Raw genomic sequence first — 18071 nt, forward strand, 5'->3', positions numbered from 1 at the left:
CTTGGACTCTGACAGATTGGTGCCAAGACTTGCAACATCAGTATGTCCCACTGGGCACAATGAAGAAACATTTACTAATACTGAAAGAGCACATGAAAGTATATCTTAACATACCAAGGCCTTGTACCCTGGCTATTTATGTAAATGAAGCAAAATGAGAGCAAGAATGACTACAGTACAGAATCTACTGGGGAGAGAGTCCACCTCATTTTTGTTTTTGTTTTTAAAGATTAGTAAGCCCATTTTTCTAAGAGTTGGAGATTTCAGATGCTTGGCCATTTACTATAACTACTTATTTTTAAAGAAACCTCTCAGAAATATGGCTGTGGTGGCAATAAGATCCAAGAATCCCAATAGAGTTAGGGCTTGGGCAGAAATCACAGTGGTCTGAACACCCTCTACCTAATGAATTAGGTGGTGTTGCTCAGTGCTTTACCACCGAGAGCAGGGAACTAAGAAAGGGACGTTTTATATGCATGCTGTTATGTTTCTACAAAACGTAAGAGTCATAAAGAATCTCAAAGACTCTGAGATAGCTTGAACAATCTATAGAACTTGTACTGACCGGTTACTTTTTCTTTAGACTTCATATGTGAAATAACAGAATTAGAAAGCAACCTTCAATGGATGTGCATAAGCTCAACAGAAAAATCTTTAAGGCATAAAATTAGGAATCTTAATATTCAAGAGGCTCTTGAGAAGCCATCCTGTCCTCTCTCCTTTCATGAGCGTCAGATTGTAACAGGTTGCAGAGTGAGGGGACCTTGAAATAGAAGATATTCTCCCCAGCCCATGGTTTGGGGGAGGGGGAAAAGTGGATGGTGGGGCTTAGGACACTTTTCATAATGGCAAGTCTTTCCTGAAGGGAAGCAGGCTGCTGCCCCAGGGTAAAAGGACTATGTAACTTCTAGGGCTTATCCTGACTGTGACTAAGCGAGGGGAGGTGATGGCCACATAGGAGGTCACATAGGAAGCTCCATTTTAGGATTTAAAATAAAGGTGGTCTGAAAGGAAAAGGGATTCTTCCATGTTGCCCATCATAAGGGAGAAGCTACATCTGTTCCTCTGAGGATTCGGCCATGCAACCTGGGCTAGTGAGAAAGAGGTAGCTGGTCCACTATGGAAGACAGGGGGAGAGGTAGCAGCCATGCTGAGCTGTAGTGAGGAAGGGGCAACCACGAGGGATTCGGCCATGAGGTCTGAGAGAGAAAGCAGCTATGCAGTTTGTAGTCAGGTTTCTGCTCTAGCTGACTCCAAAGCCACCAAGGACTCTGCCTTGCAAGGTGCTGACGTGCTGCCTTGCAGACCTAGACACTATGTGGACTCTTGGGACTTAGGACATACAGAGGGCCACTCTCTTGGGACTTGTGCCTCCCAGGACTCTACCATGATCCGGTGTAATACGGCACACGTATTCCTGGGCTACATGGAGGCTGAGGACAACGCACTCCAGACCCTGAAGGAGAGAGCTGCTGCGAGAGGATGGAGACTCTGAAACCCATGAGTGTACCTTCCAGAGGGACTGAAAAGCTATTTGAGCAGCCAATTTAAGAATAGATAAGAATATTGGAAACTATTGGGCTTGGTTTGGGCTTATAGCCTGGTGGGGAGCAAAGAAAGCACTAGGTCTCGTGGGAGAACAAAGCTCTAAGCAGGAGTTTTCCCAGGCCTGCCCTGAGGTTGAAATCCAGTAAATAAAAACCTGTGTCTTTCAACACTGAGTTTTGGGTCATGTATGAAGGTGCCATGTGCATGAGCCCTGGTTTGCTCTGCTACAAGATGACACAGAACACCACAATCAGATGGGATTGTCTAATTCATTCCAATATCTAACAATTCACTATCAGCAAAGTCTCTTCAAACCTCTAAGAGAGCAGGGAGTTAAGCCTTGTGTTTCCACTTTTTGGTCAGAGGACAGTCAATCTCTGGCCTGGGCCAGAGCCTTTCAGATTCTTATGACTTAAATTCTGTAGAATTATATCAACTTAGTGCTGGTGACAGAGAAGGATTTTCATCAGAGTCCAATCACCAATGTGTTTCCATGCATGTCTATTACATCAGGATGCTTTGATCTATATATACCTCAGGAGCAGGATCTGAAATCCGTTTTTAGATCTTGACCCCAGGGCATGTACAAGGTCCACTGTAGTGCCAGGGAGTGGAACTTGACCAGTGGTTTTACCACTAGTGAAATGGGAGTGTAAAATGTAGAAGCAGTCTAAGGAACACTAAGCAGCCATGGGAAAGAAAAGGACAGGCTGTACATATTGTAACACGGCTATGTTTCCAGTGAGGAGCATTGAAGAAGCTGGTTAACTAGACTCCACATCCAATCTTTAAGAAAAACAAGAAGGAAAGAAAAAAGACTGGTATTGATAAAAATGAAAGTGCTGCAAATGAATTGGAGGCTCAGCCAAGTTTGGCCTTGGGGTGGCCCAGCCCCATTCCACAGACAGTGGAGGCCCAGTGAGGGGGACCATCCTCCTGGAAGGTGCCACGCTCTCCTGTATTCTGCCACCACCTACCTGTCTTTTTTCTCCAGTTCATTGCTTTTCTTTCACTTTCCCATACCTCTTATTTTCTAATTTTTAATCAGCTATGAAGCACTGAGCATCACGGTTGGCCCTGGGCGGAAAAGACCACGTTGTTCTATTTTGCAGCATGCAGCATGGTCCTCTCTTTTGGATGTCTTGTTTGTTTTCTGAACGTTTACTACATGCCAGATGTTATACTTTACCTCAATCATCTCATTTAATCTGCACCAAAAACGCAGTGGAAACCTGTCCCCGTTTTTTAGATGACTAAAGCATAGTTAAACTTAACATTCCATGGGTATTATCACCCCAGTTGAGACTACTGTGAATCAAGCCAAAAGGGTAGTTCTTTTATCAGACTGGGAAAAAAAATGCCAAAAATTTCGTTGGTATTCAAGAAGAGAGATATAGATTATGTCCTTTCCTCATTAAATGGCTGCAAAATATAACCAGTCTTGTCTTCGGAATTGAGAATGTATTCAGACTCAAACATTAAATACTCCCTCCATGGGCTACCTTTGGGTATTGCTCATTTTATCTACATTTTATTGGAACTCCATGTCATTAAGATATTCTATTTCTAGAGAAGTGGCGAATTGCTGGCAAGACACTTCTGTCTCCTACTGTTGTTTCTACACTTTCATGTCTGTGCATGTGGGACTATATGATTGATTGACTTTTACCTAGCTATCTGCTCCTAAATGATTTCCATATTTTGTAGACTGTAGTCTGTAAATAAGTAACTGATGAGGCCATGCCCATGAACCCAGTGAAAAAACTTGCATCTAAATGGCTTAAGTAAAAGTGCTCAATGTAGAGGTACTATCAGCATAGGGTGGAATTTTCAAACGCAGCCAGAGAGACTGGCGTTGCTTCGACAGGAGGTCACCAGTGTTGCCACAGCAATGCCTTTTCATGTTGCATATAGCGTCTGCCTAATTGGAAATTCAAGAGGACAAAGTCTTCATCTGAAAATAAATTAAGTCATGAGGTATAGAGGAATCTCATAAATTAGCATTTTAAAGCAAAGGGAATATCTCTGTGGCTCAGGGTGCTTAATTCTTCTTCCTTGGTTTCTGACAGTGACCCATCTTCCTCTTTCTTTTTACTTTTTAAAAAATTGCTCTTAGCCTTTTCTTTTTTTTTCTCTTCATTATGCTGCTTTTTGATTACTTAAACATAGGCGCACTCACACACAACAAACACATTCTCCCTGGATAACTTCTAACTTTACATCTTTTATGCAATAGTTGCATTCTTTTAGGAAAAAAAAAAAAAAGCCTGGTAAATATTTAGCTTGCAGAAAAGCATTCATTTCAGAAATGTTGAGCTCATAAAATAGTTTCTAAATTTGGGATTCACTATGTTTTTTTCCCTGATTAGTAGAATGCATTTTACTTAGCTAATGTCATTGTGATGAAAAACTTAATTCTGACAACTGATATGCCATAAAATGGAAGCAAATTTAAAAAAATAAAAAAGATTAGAAACATTTAATTCTTGCTCTTGAATGTCCATAATGGAAATACCTTTTATCTCTAAACCAGTAGGATTTGTGGTTCCTACTGTGCCAACAAAGGGCTGTTGAAATACTTGGTGATTTGCCAGGCACTGCCCTAGGAGAAACTTGGACTAAGACTTCCTTTAGGTAAGACTCCACTGGTATGCATTATGATCTGGACCATCGCCTTTACAAGGTATGGGAATGTGTTGGGAACCTCACTGACTTCTCCCTGCAGTTATTTTTTAGTTGTAAACTGCTTTCCATAAAGTTTTAGAAAACTTGCCACTCAGAAAAGTCCCCCTATGAGATCTGATTGGAGACTCTTCTTCCCTCTGAGCTTGGGTAAACATTACAGCATGTAGAAGTCCAGAAATTGTTTACACATTTTCTCAGATGTGCTTCTGAAAAGATTGATTTTCATGAGCCTGCCAATGCATACTTTCACTTAATTGCTGGCAAACTACCCAAACCCAGGTTATAATAAGTCCATTAGCGCAGAGACATCATTTGTTTTTTTCCAGTGCTGTACCATGTCTAGTGACATAACCATATTAGCCAAGGGCAAACAACCGGGCCCCTTATTTACATCTGGCTGGCAATACCTAAAACAAAGATGGTGGTCATTCAAGTGGCCTCATTACCAGAGCACACACAAACTCCTGTGACCTAGCACCTTTATTGTTTGATAGTTTTTTCAAAAGCTATTAACATTACACTCATGATAATGATTGGTAGTCCTTAAAAAAAAAAAAAAAAAAAAAAAAAAAACGAACTGAAGGCATTTTATAGCTAAACAATTTTATTGGCTTTTTGTGAAATAAAAAACACAAAACCACCATGGTTAAAGGCTATAGTCAGCATCAACCAAATGAACCAGCCACTTGGTTAGAGTAGCTGATAACAAACACTAGTGTATATTATTGCTTATACCCCAGGTTCATTTATATGTCCATTACATTTTTTGGCAAGATTACAGTCAAATGGGAGCTTTGGTTGTGTAAATTCAACTCTGACTACACACTGAAAGTCAGCCTCTACCATTTAATGACAGGATATATGCCGATTCTTCCTGAGTCTTGACATTTATCCTCTCCTTCTGTTTCCTTTCTCCTTTCATTAATGATTTACAGCTCTATTGACAAAAAAAAAAAATTAAAGCAGATGCATTTACAACCATCCGTCCATACTCTACTGCCCCCTTCCCTGGTCATGAAAGGGTGATGCATTTCTGGGCCTCTCTAAACTCTTGTACCTGGTGTGTTTCCACAATCAGTAATCAGTTCCCATCTGTAAATCTGAATAGATTTTCAAATGCATATGATGGTCAACATTGGGGTTTGGACTCAACTGTCTGTCACTTTTCCAAGTTCTGAAAGCTAGGGGAACAAACCCACAACCTTTAGTATCAGTAAGTTGACCAACTAACAAAATAAGCCCAAATTCCCACCACACAGTATCCCATGGTAGGTATGGAACCTTAAAAGGCTCTGTCTGAGTGCTGTAAAAATTTTAATTAACAGAGAAGCAATGACTGGCTGCCTCTCGAAAGCTCCCCTGCTCAGTACTTTGTATTTTAACACTGAAAACTCAGAATGACAAAGGGTCAGAATGAACTCACAATAGCACCATTTCCTAGACTCTTGGAATAAGATTCCTGTCTGCATTGGAGAATGCAGGGACCCCGACCACCCAGCCTCCAGCTTTGTGCCTTCACGGGCTCCGCTGACTTTCAGCAGGAGTGGGTGGTCTGCCTTAGCCTATTTCTACAGCAACATGGATTTTCCCTGGGAAGAGTTAAAAATATGTGTCTTACAAATGAAGTTGGCCGCAGGTGAGAGACCTGAGGAAGCTTGTTTCTGGTGGTGAGATGTGACAAGCCTGTAGATGGTGGGACAGAGTTCGGGGACCCTTACCCTTACCCAACTAGATTCAAGTCAGTAGAGAATCTGCATGCAGAAGCATGGCGAGATCAAGGAACACTGAGAGACATAAACCTTAACACAGCAATCCAAACGTCAACCCTCTTATGGTAGCTTTTGTATTCAGGCCCACCAGTGAGTTTGCCCTGAATAGTGCTGGGATTTAAGAAGCCCTTCTAATGCTTATAAAGATTATCCTCTTGAATCTAGACATTTTAAACAACAGAAGGTTTGATATCACTATATTTTACATGGCACATATAACCATACAATTACTAGCACTTAACACGGCAAATATTGTAAATACACATTCTTGGAGTTGACTTGGTAATTATACCAGTGCTATTCGGCAGAACAAAGATTAAACACTCTCTAACTTGCACTTTGGGGAATTTCGTTCCAACCCTTTACTTCACAACAAAAGGAAAACCCTCTAATTATGTAATAAGGCTCTGTGATCTTGTGAGCACAGAGAATCACAGGGCGACTTCATGGTTAAGTTGTGGCCTGTAAAATAAAGTAATACACAGTATTTTTATTTCAACAAAATACAAGAGACCATATAAAAATATTTTTCAATTTGGAATTTGAAACATGAAAGCTGGGTTTTTTTTTTTTTTCTTCCTTTGTATAAAAAGAAACAAAACAACAGACTAAGGTTTATTAAGCCTTCTAACAAAAAAATATACATGTAGGTTTAAGGAATGCAGTGAGCGTTGTCAGTTTCCCTTTTTGTCCAGGCTCATGGATGGTGAGCTTGTGCTTTGATCCCAACCAAGATAAATGCACAAAAGTGGAGGAGGATCAATGCTGGAAACCTGAACTACATCTTATCACTAATAATAAGACTAATTTTACAGTAGTGCTTTTAAATGTGGTGTGTGGGATTACTGACTTTTTTTCCTTTTTCTCCTCAGGCAACTGCCGGAGACGAATTCCAGAAGCACCACTTCCGCCTTGAGTGATGTTTATTTAGTGCAATATCTTCCTTCTCTCGTTCCCTTTTCACACGCTGGTAGTGGTCTTCCTCCTTCAGGTACCACACCGGGGGCCAGCGGTGGCGCTCAAAGTATTCCTGGTTGTCTGGTGAAGGGAAGGAGTGGATGATCACACCCGCTGTTCATCACTGATTGCTAGGTTTTCTGGCTAATGCTTCACGTATATGATTATCTTATACATCCTCTCCACAATCTGATGTGCTGGAACAGTGACTGGACTGGGGCCTTTTGCAGATTAGGACACTGAAGTTTTGAGAGGCAGAATCTCTTGCCCTAAAGTCACACAGCTGAGCACAGAGAACCTGAACCCAGGACCACTTGATTTAGAGTGTAAGCCCGCTCCTAAGCCTGCCTCCCTGGACAAGGTTGGGCCGACCACCTCTGCATGCTCTGCAGCACAGCCTCATGAGCCCCACTCCACTCAACCCCCGAGCATGAAGTCCTCCAAAGAGAATTCCCAACCTACAGCCCTGTGTTATGTCACATGGCTATGTGACCACCAGCCAGCCACAGGATTTCTCCCTAAGCTAGCTCTCTGCGAGCCATGTCCCTTCTCCAGGGCAAGGAGGGCACTGGTTCAGTCGGAAGTGAGAAGAATTGGATGACTGGGGACCCCGAAGGCTCACCTGCAGATTTCGATTTGATTTCCTTGCGGAACTTGGAACAGACGCTGTTGTAGTTGGTGCAGATGTGGTGGAGGCACCAGGCGGCCAGCTGGTGGGCATTGTGGAACTGCAGGGGAGTGACCAAAGCGGATCAGGCTCTTTTTTTCTAACGTGGGCTACAAACAAATAGGAAGCTGCTGTAGGGGTCCCAGAAATAAGGCCCATGCACTAAGTCAGGAAACACGTTGTTTTGCCTTGGCCTGTGGTTCTTGACCCAGCCAATTATAGCATTTGGCATAGCACTTCCCTATCCTCTGTGAGAGACGCACCAAAAATAATCGCTATATCAGATCAGGAGTTTAAAGTACGGCTTGCCCTCCCACCCACCTCGTCACCTGGCCCTCTGGTGTGATAAGTGACTGCAGCCTCTGGAAGGCACCAGCCAACAGCAGAAAACAGCAATGTCATCTCTGTTTAAGGAAGCCCGGGCAATGCAATACTCCGTGTCGCATGTCAGAGCGCAGCCTGCTGGGGCCAAAGATCTGAAAGAGGAGACTGTGGAATGTGCGACTGTCCTATACCTGTCCTTTGGTTACATAAGAAGAGCAGGCGGTGTGGGTATGATGGGAGGGATCAAACACTCTGCCCCTCCTTTTTGAGCAGGTGCTCAGGGAGGAGGCACTGAGGTAGCTGTGACAGAAAAAGACCTGATGCTCAAAAATTGACAGTCAACTCCCCATATCTTCTCCAGATTTGGCAGGTCTCCTTCCATCCCTCACTGTTTTTGTCTGTACCTTTTCTCAGACATCCATTCTGTTGTTATCGTTCTTAAAGTTTCTTGGGTTAGAGGACACTCTGAAACCTACAGCCTGGCTCCTGGGGCCCACACGGTTCTGAACAATGGCCAAGAGAAAAACCAAAGGCCTTAGAAACCATCTCAAGAACTCTCTGAAAATCACAACCCCTACATCATAGACTATTTTAATTGGTGCTTTCAACTTTTGATACTAGATTTCTTTCTGAAAGTAGGGTTAAGATAGTGGTGTATTGGAGTTGGCTTGTACCTACTCAGGAGTGTCAACTGTGGGTATTTCTTCCCTATTCTGAGTTCAGTGACTTCATGTTGTTAGAATTGGTCAGATGGGAAATTTACACCATGGAAATTAGAATTTATACTTGTCCCCAAGCTGAGTTTTAAATATTTACCAGCACTAACAAATATGGGAGACTGCATCTTAAACTCATCCTCCCAAAGCTTGTGAGATTAACATTAATCATATTATTTCCTTGCAGGGTATTTGTGTGGGCGGGGTGGGGGAAGGGACAGAGCAGGAACACAATGCAAATAAACATACACAACTGCAAATCATTAGCTCAACATTCTGCATCATTTCCTCTTCTCTAAGAAGAATATTGATTGTACAGAGCCAACATCACAAATCGTCTTCTAGGCCTGTTTCAAAAGACCCCAAATTCCAAGTTTGGTTAACCAGCGAGGGCCTACTGATCCTGTTGCAATTGATGCCTGTTCTCAGTCATTATTAGAACCTCTATTATGTTGTTTTACACATTGGATTTTACTAACTGGTGCTTATGCCTATTTCTCTCCTTGTCAATAATTGTCTAGGGTGATGCCAGGTACGAGGAAGAAAATACCAAACACTTCACAGATTGAACAGGTTGCTGGAAAGTATTATTCCACCTTTTACCCTTTTGAATCTGAGCCATCTCCTATGGCCACAGTTGGAATGGCCTGAGTAACATCTGCTATGTGTCTCCCTCCTCTCTCTGAAACCACCTCCTCTCCCTTGATTGAGAAATATCGATTTAAATTGTCTGACCTAAGAGTTAGTAAACCACTGCCCTAACTGACAGAGGGAACAGAGAAAGCCAAACCCAACGGGCCGAAGAAAAGACTGACAAATTTATTCTTATTCCTTCTGAGTGTAAACTCATTGTCAGTAAATTTAAGCCAGGGACTAGATAATTCTGCCTATATGCCTTGTATGACGTGAGGGCTTCCATTCTTCAATGCTCTTTCTTGAACATTCTCTCCCACCTAATTCTCAAAATAATCTGTAAGGTTAACAGGGAGTGCATCACCATCCTCAATTCTTATAGATAAAGAGAGTGGAGCAGAGTTTAGCTCCATGCCTTGATTAAGTTATTCAGTGGCAAAGCTAAAGGTGGATCTCAGACCCTCCCTAGAAGAAGCGTATAGGTGTGTATTGGGATTACAGAATCACAAGATCAGTGTTAACAAATACTGATTTTAGAAAACCCTAGAGAGCTGCAGTGAGACATGGGGCCTAGAGGGACTTCAGGGAATTCTAGAAACTGATTTTGGCCAATACATGTCCCAGAATTTGAAAAAAGAGAGACAAAACCTTTCCCTAGCATGCCCCAAGTTGTTCTCCCTCATGTGAAGCTGATGCCTTGGGGGACAATGCTCCTGGTGTGGGGGGGAGGTCCTTGTTGTTTTTTCAAAGGCAGCCCAGCAGGGTGAGCGATGCATGAAATGTAAAACTCTCAGATCTCAGTGTACACAGGGGGCCTCTGTGACTCAGTGGTGACATCTTTATTTAGACAGATGCAACAGTGGAATGTTTTATCAGCATTAAACGAACCAGTCGAACACATTTAAAAGGTGAAAAGCAAATTGTTACAAACCTGGGCCAACTCCAAATAGGATAGCACCTCCCCATCAATGGCCACGCCACTCATAGCAGCCTCAGTCAGCTCCCGAACTGCGTGCTGCTCTGAGGAAGAAAGGGAGCAGAGAAAGTTAAATTGTCCTGTGCGAGCCAAACGTCTCACCCGGAGGGTCTGGTCCAGGGCCACTCAAGAGGGAGGAGGTATGGAACACAGTTCTGGAAGCCATCCTAACTGAATCTAAGGCCCATTCTGATGTGTGGCCTTACAGTACATGGAGATCTGGTCTCCGGCCATTGCACTGATGACTCTGGGGACACTTGTAAGCACTTCTGAAATAGGCAGAGTCCTCCAGGCCTTCACTGTCCCATATGGTAACTGCCGGCCATGAAACTATTTACAGTTCAATTAATTTAAATTTAAATAAAATAAAAAATTTCAGGTCCTTAACCACAACTAGCCATGTTTAAATGCTACCTTCCTACTAGAATCCTCTAGACCCTCTAGTATCTTCCTGTTGGACAGTTTCCCCACCTACCTCACTCTAATTCTCAACACTTTCTGACAGTGGAGAGGCTGAGTAACAGGAATGAGTCCATATGGGGAATTAAAAACGTGCATGCGTATGTCTGTCTCAACAGCTGCAGATGGGCGACATATTGTTCAACCTCTTAGATTCTAATGAGTTGGGAGATCATCAGCCAGAAGTGACAAAAATCCAGTTGGGAGAGCCATTGCTGCTTGGGAGCTGTGTCCAAGGATCCTAGGTTGAATTTAAGTTGTGGTTCTGAGACTGAGCTGTCTTGCCTCCGTTTAGGCTGCCACCTGCCTCTGGAATTAACAGGAGTGGGTAGGTTAGGCCCTGCATTCCTAGCTCCTTGATGTTGCTGTATTATTATTATTTTTTCTTCTTCTTTCCATCTCTATCATTGCATCTGCTCTTCTAATTCAGTACATTGCCACACCATGCTTACTTTCTGCTCTGGCTCTACGTACTTGTTAGTCAGTACGCCTCTATCTGATCAATAAGGCATCTAGATTTCAATGGTTGCTTTGGCACACCATTGTTCAGCTAGATTGACAAAGAATCATTTGTAACTAAATTTCCCAGAAAAGTCATCAGGCTTTTAAATTTTAGGTAACAGAAACATTTCTTGATATTTATTCAACACTTGACTTGCAAAGCATTTTCACTCCAGAAACTGATTTTTGAACACTATTCTAAACACTCTGTACTTATACTAAACAGTACATACCAAACAGTATAAATGATTAAAGGAATCATCTTAGAAAGCCATATATTAAATAATTACAACAGCAGTAACTAGAATTTAATAACAAAAGTAAACATACAGAGAAGTCTATAGTTCACAGGAGAGGGTTTCTTTGGTCAGTTTCTTTCATGGAGAAATCAGTCTCATGTTTTTATAACCACATTAATATTTAAACAAAAAATGGTACTACTTAACATTGATCACAGACCTTGTTCAATGGATTTGGCTCAAAACAGCTTCTGACTGTTTAAAAAAAATCAAATTTATCCTTAAAGGACAAGTACTTGTAAAAACTGTGAATAGTCAAATGGTTTGGAACGCATACTTCTGAAAAAGGAAATTGCCCATCACAGCTTCCCAGAGTTGCTATTTAAAAAGCAGTACTACTCATTTAGATCTATGATTTTAGGTGCATTAGTTAAAAACAGTTTTTAAAAATCAGATAGACATGCTTAATTCTCTCTTGCTGTCTAACTGAGGAGGGAGGAGGGTGAGAGGAGGACTCTTCTCTCCTGTTGGTTAAGTGTGCAGTACAGAGAAATAATAAATCTTTTTTCTAAAAACATTACCAGGAAATCAAGCACAGCTACAACTGGTTGGTTTGCTCATATATTCATTTTCACTCACTTAATGATTCAGCAAATACTTATTGAGACGCTAATATCCCCTGGCACTTTTCTGTGTGCAGAGGATAGGTCAGGAAAAAACACAGGCACTGTCTCCGCTTGCGTGGTTAACAGGCGTCAACTAAATGTAGTGATAAACACCCAGATTGGGAATTGACATCACTGGTAAATGAAGCTGAAGGTTTAACTTTAAGAAAAAGGTATTTGAGTGCATATATCCTATTTAGACCTGCTTCAGTTTACCAACTGAACGAATCTTGAAATAATACATAAGATTTTGTGAAGTTAAGCCAAGTCACCCTCTTTTTTTTCTTTCTCCCCAAATGATCTTGACAATGTCAGAACATTTTCTAAAATAGCTTTAAGAAAAACCACTTACATAATGCTGACTAGGTACCAGACACTTAACTCTTTAATCTTCACAACAGCTCTATGGTAGAATACTATTATTCTCATTTTAAAGAGAGTGAAAGCTGAGTCAACGCAGTTAAGTCACATATGAAGTCAGTAAATGCTGGAGTCAAAATCTGAACCCAAGCCATCTGGCTGAGTAGCTTATGTTCTTAATTACTGCCTCCTATTGCCTCTTTCTAAAGATGGTGCCTGAGTGCACATTATGAAGATTAACATAAACACAACAGTGTCATTTCAAGTTCTGTGGGCCGCAAGGGGCGGGGCTGTGCACAACCCGTTGTTTTATATTTGTATTACCTAACAGGGCCTACCACAAAGGGCATGCTTAAAAAATAGTTGTTGAATTGGATTGGGTTGTCTGATACATTTGATCTGTTCATGTCACCCTGTACACCTGTACAAGACTGTCCTATACTGAGTGATAAAAATTGATTTTTAGTCCCTGAAAATCTTATTTTTGTTTAAATGTGATTTTGATAAATATGACAGAGAGACACTGCATGGCCCTGAGTCATCAGCCTTACCTGCAAGTGCAACCAAGTGTGGCAGGCAGAACCTGTTTGCCAAGGCAATTAATTCCAGTGGGTCCAGGTCCAAGGTAGGTGACAACTGCTTGGTGTAGAGATAATCCAATACCGCCTGCATTGACATCTTGTTTATGCTTGGGAGATACACCTGAAATGTTATTTGACAAGCTAAGTTCTAAGGAAGAAAGCAGTGGGCACATTTTCAGGCTATACTACTTATAAATATCCCAATTGTGTGATTCGATATTGGCAAGTCTGAAACACCTGCGTTGAAGCTGTGTATAGAAGTCATTCACTATTTACAGCTTTACACATAACAGTTTGATTTGTAGATGACAAAAGAGTGGGGCTGCCTGACAAAGCCTGATTTGGAATTTTTAAATGGCTATTTGGACTTATAAATCAGACAAATGGGCTATAAATGTACGATGACATTACAGTCCTTCCCTGCCAAGTACCTTATAATACTCTATTGTGGGGAAAGAAATCTCCTAGCGACATTACAGGTGTTGGGGGGAGCTGCAAACTACACTGTTGCTGACACAGATAGAGCCCAGCTCTCTAAGAGGCCAAAAACAGAGGCTGGGCAACCACCTGAGCCGCCACAGTGACCAGCTTGATTCCAACATTCTATCAATATATGCTAATACAATATACACACTGAATTATTTTTTTTATCGTACAACCACATAGATTAAGAACTACTAGAACATTAATAGGTATCAGGAGGTTGAGAGAACCCAGAGAAATCCTCACCTGGAACTTCAGGGGCAATAGCTGATTGGTAAGGTGAACTCTCCCCAGTAGTATTCCCCTCATCTCCCTCCTGAGTACCTGTAGTTGCTACCTGTATAAATAGATGCCGAAGTTTGCTAGAGAGTCAGGGAGTTCTGGATGTCTGGGTGGGGCTCAGTGGGGATATACACAGCACAGCAGCTACGTTTCTCTCTAGGCCTCTGACTTCATGAAAGGGGCCCTGGTGTTTACTGTTGGAATGAGGATGATTACAAAAACCTTAATTGAAGGCCTCCCATGCCATCCAAATGCATTATATAATTTGATCCTCAGAGGAAGATTATTTTTGCCACTTTATAGATAAGGAAATTGAGGTTTGGGGAGGTTAAGTTCCATATCCAAGGTCGCAGAGCTAGAAAGCAGAGACTGAGATTTGAAAACAGGGACTATAGTTCTAAGTCTATGTTCAGAACTGCTGGGCAGTACTTAAAACCCTTTGTGGCTAGGAAGCAAAGGTTTGGGTCACAATACAGCCTATTTCATTAATAGTTTTTAAGAATTAGATTTCTTTTTTCTTTTTCTTTTTTTAAATAATTTACTTATTTACTTGTTTTATTTTATTTTTAGAGAGAGGGGGAAGGAGAAAGAGAGGGAGAGAAACATCACTGTGTGGTTGCCTCTCACTCGCGCCCCTAACTGGGGACCTGACGTGCAACCTAGTCATGTGCCCTGACTAGGAATCGAACCAGGGACACTTGGTTCGCAGGCCAATGCTCAATCCACTGAGCCACAGCAGCCAGGGCTAAGAATTAGATTTCTAAGTTCAAAAGGATGAGCAGTTATAAACTTCTTAATTCTGGTACTTAATAAATAGAGATATAGCTTATAAAGATACACATCTATAATTATATGAAATTACATCTATATTACATATCTAATTTTTCTCTCTTTCTCTGTATATACGTATATGTGTATATATGTATGTATATATGCATGTGTGTACATAAACACACACAGGGCTCTTATCCAATGCTTCTAGTGATGTGGTTCCAGAATTGTTTAAGCTACAGAAACCTTTCATGTTATTCTCCTGCACAGCCACCAGCCACCTCAGAAAGGGAATATCCTTTCAGACAGAACTCTCCCTTAATCTATCAAAGGAAAGGCACAGAAAAATTCCTATAAATATTTAGAAAATTATCCCCCCTCCTTCATACATGAGGGGGGACCCCAAAAAATCCCAGAATTTATTTATAAAACATTGTGTATTTATTCCTACATGTTTAAATGTCAGTCACCTTCAAAGTACTCTCCATTTGATATAACACACCTATCGAGAAACTTTTTTCTCTGTTCAAAAGTTTTGAACTTATCAATTTTGATGTCTTCTAGTGCTTCTGCCATTTTTTGTTTCACTTCCATCACATCAACAAAATGTTTGCCTTTGAGGACTTTTTTCATCCAAGAAAACAAAAAAAAAAAAATCACTTGGGGCAAGATTCGGTGAATAGGGAGGGTGGGCACAGGGGTCATGCCATTTCTGTTCAAAAACTGCTGAACACTCAGTATGATGTGGGCAGGTGTGCTCATAAATCACCCATCATGTAATCGGCAATTGCATTGAAAGAATCTTCCAAAAATATTCACTGAAGCCAAACACAGCCTCTCACAACAACACCAGCTGGTACACTGATACTGATGGATTCCTAGAACAGTCATCTAGAGGCGGAAGCCTGTAGTACAAGGCATCTGCCCTCCATAAGATAATTCTAGTTTTTTGGGCTCCTTTTGTAGAGCTGTTGGAAACAATTATAATTCTGTAAATAAGGTGTGTGGGTTATTACCATCAATGATTTAACAAATGTGACCATTTCAAGTTTCTAGCACAACCTCTGCAATAGATAGAACTTGGCAAGTAGAAACTATTACTAATATTATTTTAAAATAAAGAAGCTGTTGTATTGTAATTAATTGCAATTCCAGTGAATCTAACATAGAAATGTTTACGTGCATGTGCATTTATCTTATACAAACATGAATTTATTTATAGATACCCACTTGTTTCTGAATGTATAAGTAATGCCAAAATTTTATTTCTCTAGAATAGTGTTTGGATTACTACAATTTTCTAGGTAACTGAAGGTTAATTAAGTTGTAAAACTAAAACTTGAGCCATTTTGAGTGTGAAAGTACAGTGTATATTTTATAAAGTGCTAAGTGCTATAAAGTGTTAATAATTGTAAATATAAAAAGTCCCAGAGCTTCCTGTGAACCCTTGCTCTCTCAGAGACTAGGGTGTCTGCTGTTTCTAAAAATAAGGGCTTGAAGGACAGGGGAAGAGGCGAGGGCAGGCTCAGATATGTCACTACAATGCTGTATGACATTTGACAAATTGTTCACCCTTTATGACTCTCAGTTTGCTCATCCATTACATGGGAGAAATTTGGAATAGATGATACTGGAAGATTTTTTCTTCCTCACTAAGATCATGGATTTTGATGATATTCAGATTACTATAGCTTTTTTTTTTTTTTTTTTTTTTTTGGTAAGAGTGTCTTCTAAGTCATGGCAAAATGGACATCCTAAATAAAAAAGAAAAAAAAAAAATTCTGGCAGCAAGGGATGACAGATTCCAGTACTCTCAATATCTTTGGAGTGTTCTGACATTTGTAATCATTTGTGACCTGCTGCCTCCTTCTTGCTAATGATGCCAATGTTTTTTTGCAGTGATGGCATGTTTTGGCAAATAATATTAGGGACTTTTGGAAGAAACCAGCAAATAAGAATAAACTAAAGTCATGTTCATAGCACATGTTATTTTCCTCATTATTAATTTTTTAAAGACTGTGTCTGTGAGTTCAACATTTATAATGAACTGTATAACTACATAGAGACCATCTTATAGAACTTTTTAAAATGACATAAATAAAGCTACATAAGAAATATAATTAAGAATTTTGCATTTTACCTGCTTGATGTTGCTTTTAAAAAAGTAATAAAACAGAATATAATGCTACCCTAAACAACATTCCATATTCCAGTTTAGTTGGTTTAAAATTTTAATTCTGAAGATCAGCTAAGACTATTAGGCTTATAATTAGAGATAGTCTCCCAGAGAAAGTATTGCAGATCCAGAGCATTGCTTGCCACAACCCAGGCCTGCATTTTTAATAAACCATTTGCTGAGTACCTCTGGGAGAGAATTATGCTTATTGCTGTATTAAAAGTAATGAGAAAAAGATATGTAAAATAGCGTCTTCTTAAATATTAAATGACAAAAAAGATAAAGTAACACCAATGGGCATATTTTACTCTTTTCTGAAGATGCATGTGAATTCTATAAAAGCAAAAAATAGGCTGAATTTTGTAAGGGAAGTCACATTTTCACAAGATAAAATAGAGTTAAAAGGTAGCCTAGAAAAGACAAATCCCAAGTGCAAGTGTGGGCCATTTATTGAGCATTAAGTGCTCTTCCTTACCCCTATAACACTTCTACCAGGAAGGGAACTGGGAGCTTTCACTTAGGGGACAAAGATCTTTAACTTCTCATTGGAAAGCATTTAACAAGAGTCCTCTAGGATGACAGTCACTAATGACTCCTGAGCATTTGTGTGTTCTAGGCACTGAATTCAATACTTTACACATGTACTCTTATGCCCTGCCTGCCCTTTGAAGGTTTTCTCATTATCCCCATTTTATAGATGAGGACACAAATTTAGGGAGGGCTGGTGGCCTGCCCAAAGTCCAGATAAGACTGGGGTTCGAAACTACCTAACTATTGTAGACTATACTGGAAATAAAGAGAAGGAGCATAAAAGGGCAGCAATGCCAGCCGCTCATGACATTCTTCACATATTGGCTAGAGGAATTTTGGCACAGACCTTTGGTTGCTTGGTTCCAGGGTCTTTGTCTTTTGAGTCCGGTTGAATCTATACACACCTATTATTAGCCTTAGCTACAGCTCTAAGTGGTGAGTGACCCCCTCTTCCTGGGAGAGGACTCAACAGGTGGCCGCCTCCAGGAGAGGTTCTGTGACAGCCACATACATGTGCATTCACATTCCACTGGCTGTCAAGTTCTTGTTTTGGTCGCCTCTCCTGCACATTTTAATCTGGAGACAATTCTGAGAAGGGATAAAGGGGATTAGCATTTGTGAGGCCAGCTCTGACAGTATCCCTTTGTGCCTGGATTCCTGACCTTGATCAACTTCTTTCTGCTGGGTTAATCACAGGCAGGCTGTCTACAGCACCATCGGCACAGATTTCAGTGAGCTGGAAAATAAA

General features: G+C 40.8%; 1 protein-coding gene across 4 annotated transcripts in view; it reads right to left on the bottom strand.

Annotated features, from left to right (window-relative positions):
• Positions 1 to 4819: 4819 nt before the first annotated feature.
• Positions 4820 to 18071, bottom strand: part of RHOBTB1 (Rho related BTB domain containing 1) — a 69967-nt gene continuing 56715 nt past the window's right edge. For 3 of the 4 annotated variants that reach the window (XM_090278071.1, XM_090278072.1, XM_090278070.1), the window contains 4 exons: positions 13051 to 13201; positions 10231 to 10319; positions 7582 to 7687; positions 4820 to 7040 (listed from right to left, as the gene is read on the bottom strand). In XM_090278071.1, coding sequence (XP_090134197.1) covers positions 6871 to 7040; positions 7582 to 7687; positions 10231 to 10319; positions 13051 to 13201 — 516 coding nt within the window. In that variant the 3' untranslated portion in view covers positions 4820 to 6870. The remainder of the gene's footprint in view (positions 7041 to 7581; positions 7688 to 10230; positions 10320 to 13050; positions 13202 to 18071) is intronic. The other variant, XM_090278073.1, reaches the window with a different exon arrangement.

Source organism: Furipterus horrens, unplaced genomic scaffold, assembly GCF_987537825.1.
Source record: "Furipterus horrens unplaced genomic scaffold, mFurHor1.1.pri manual_scaffold_5, whole genome shotgun sequence".
NCBI lineage: Eukaryota > Metazoa > Chordata > Mammalia > Chiroptera > Furipteridae > Furipterus > Furipterus horrens.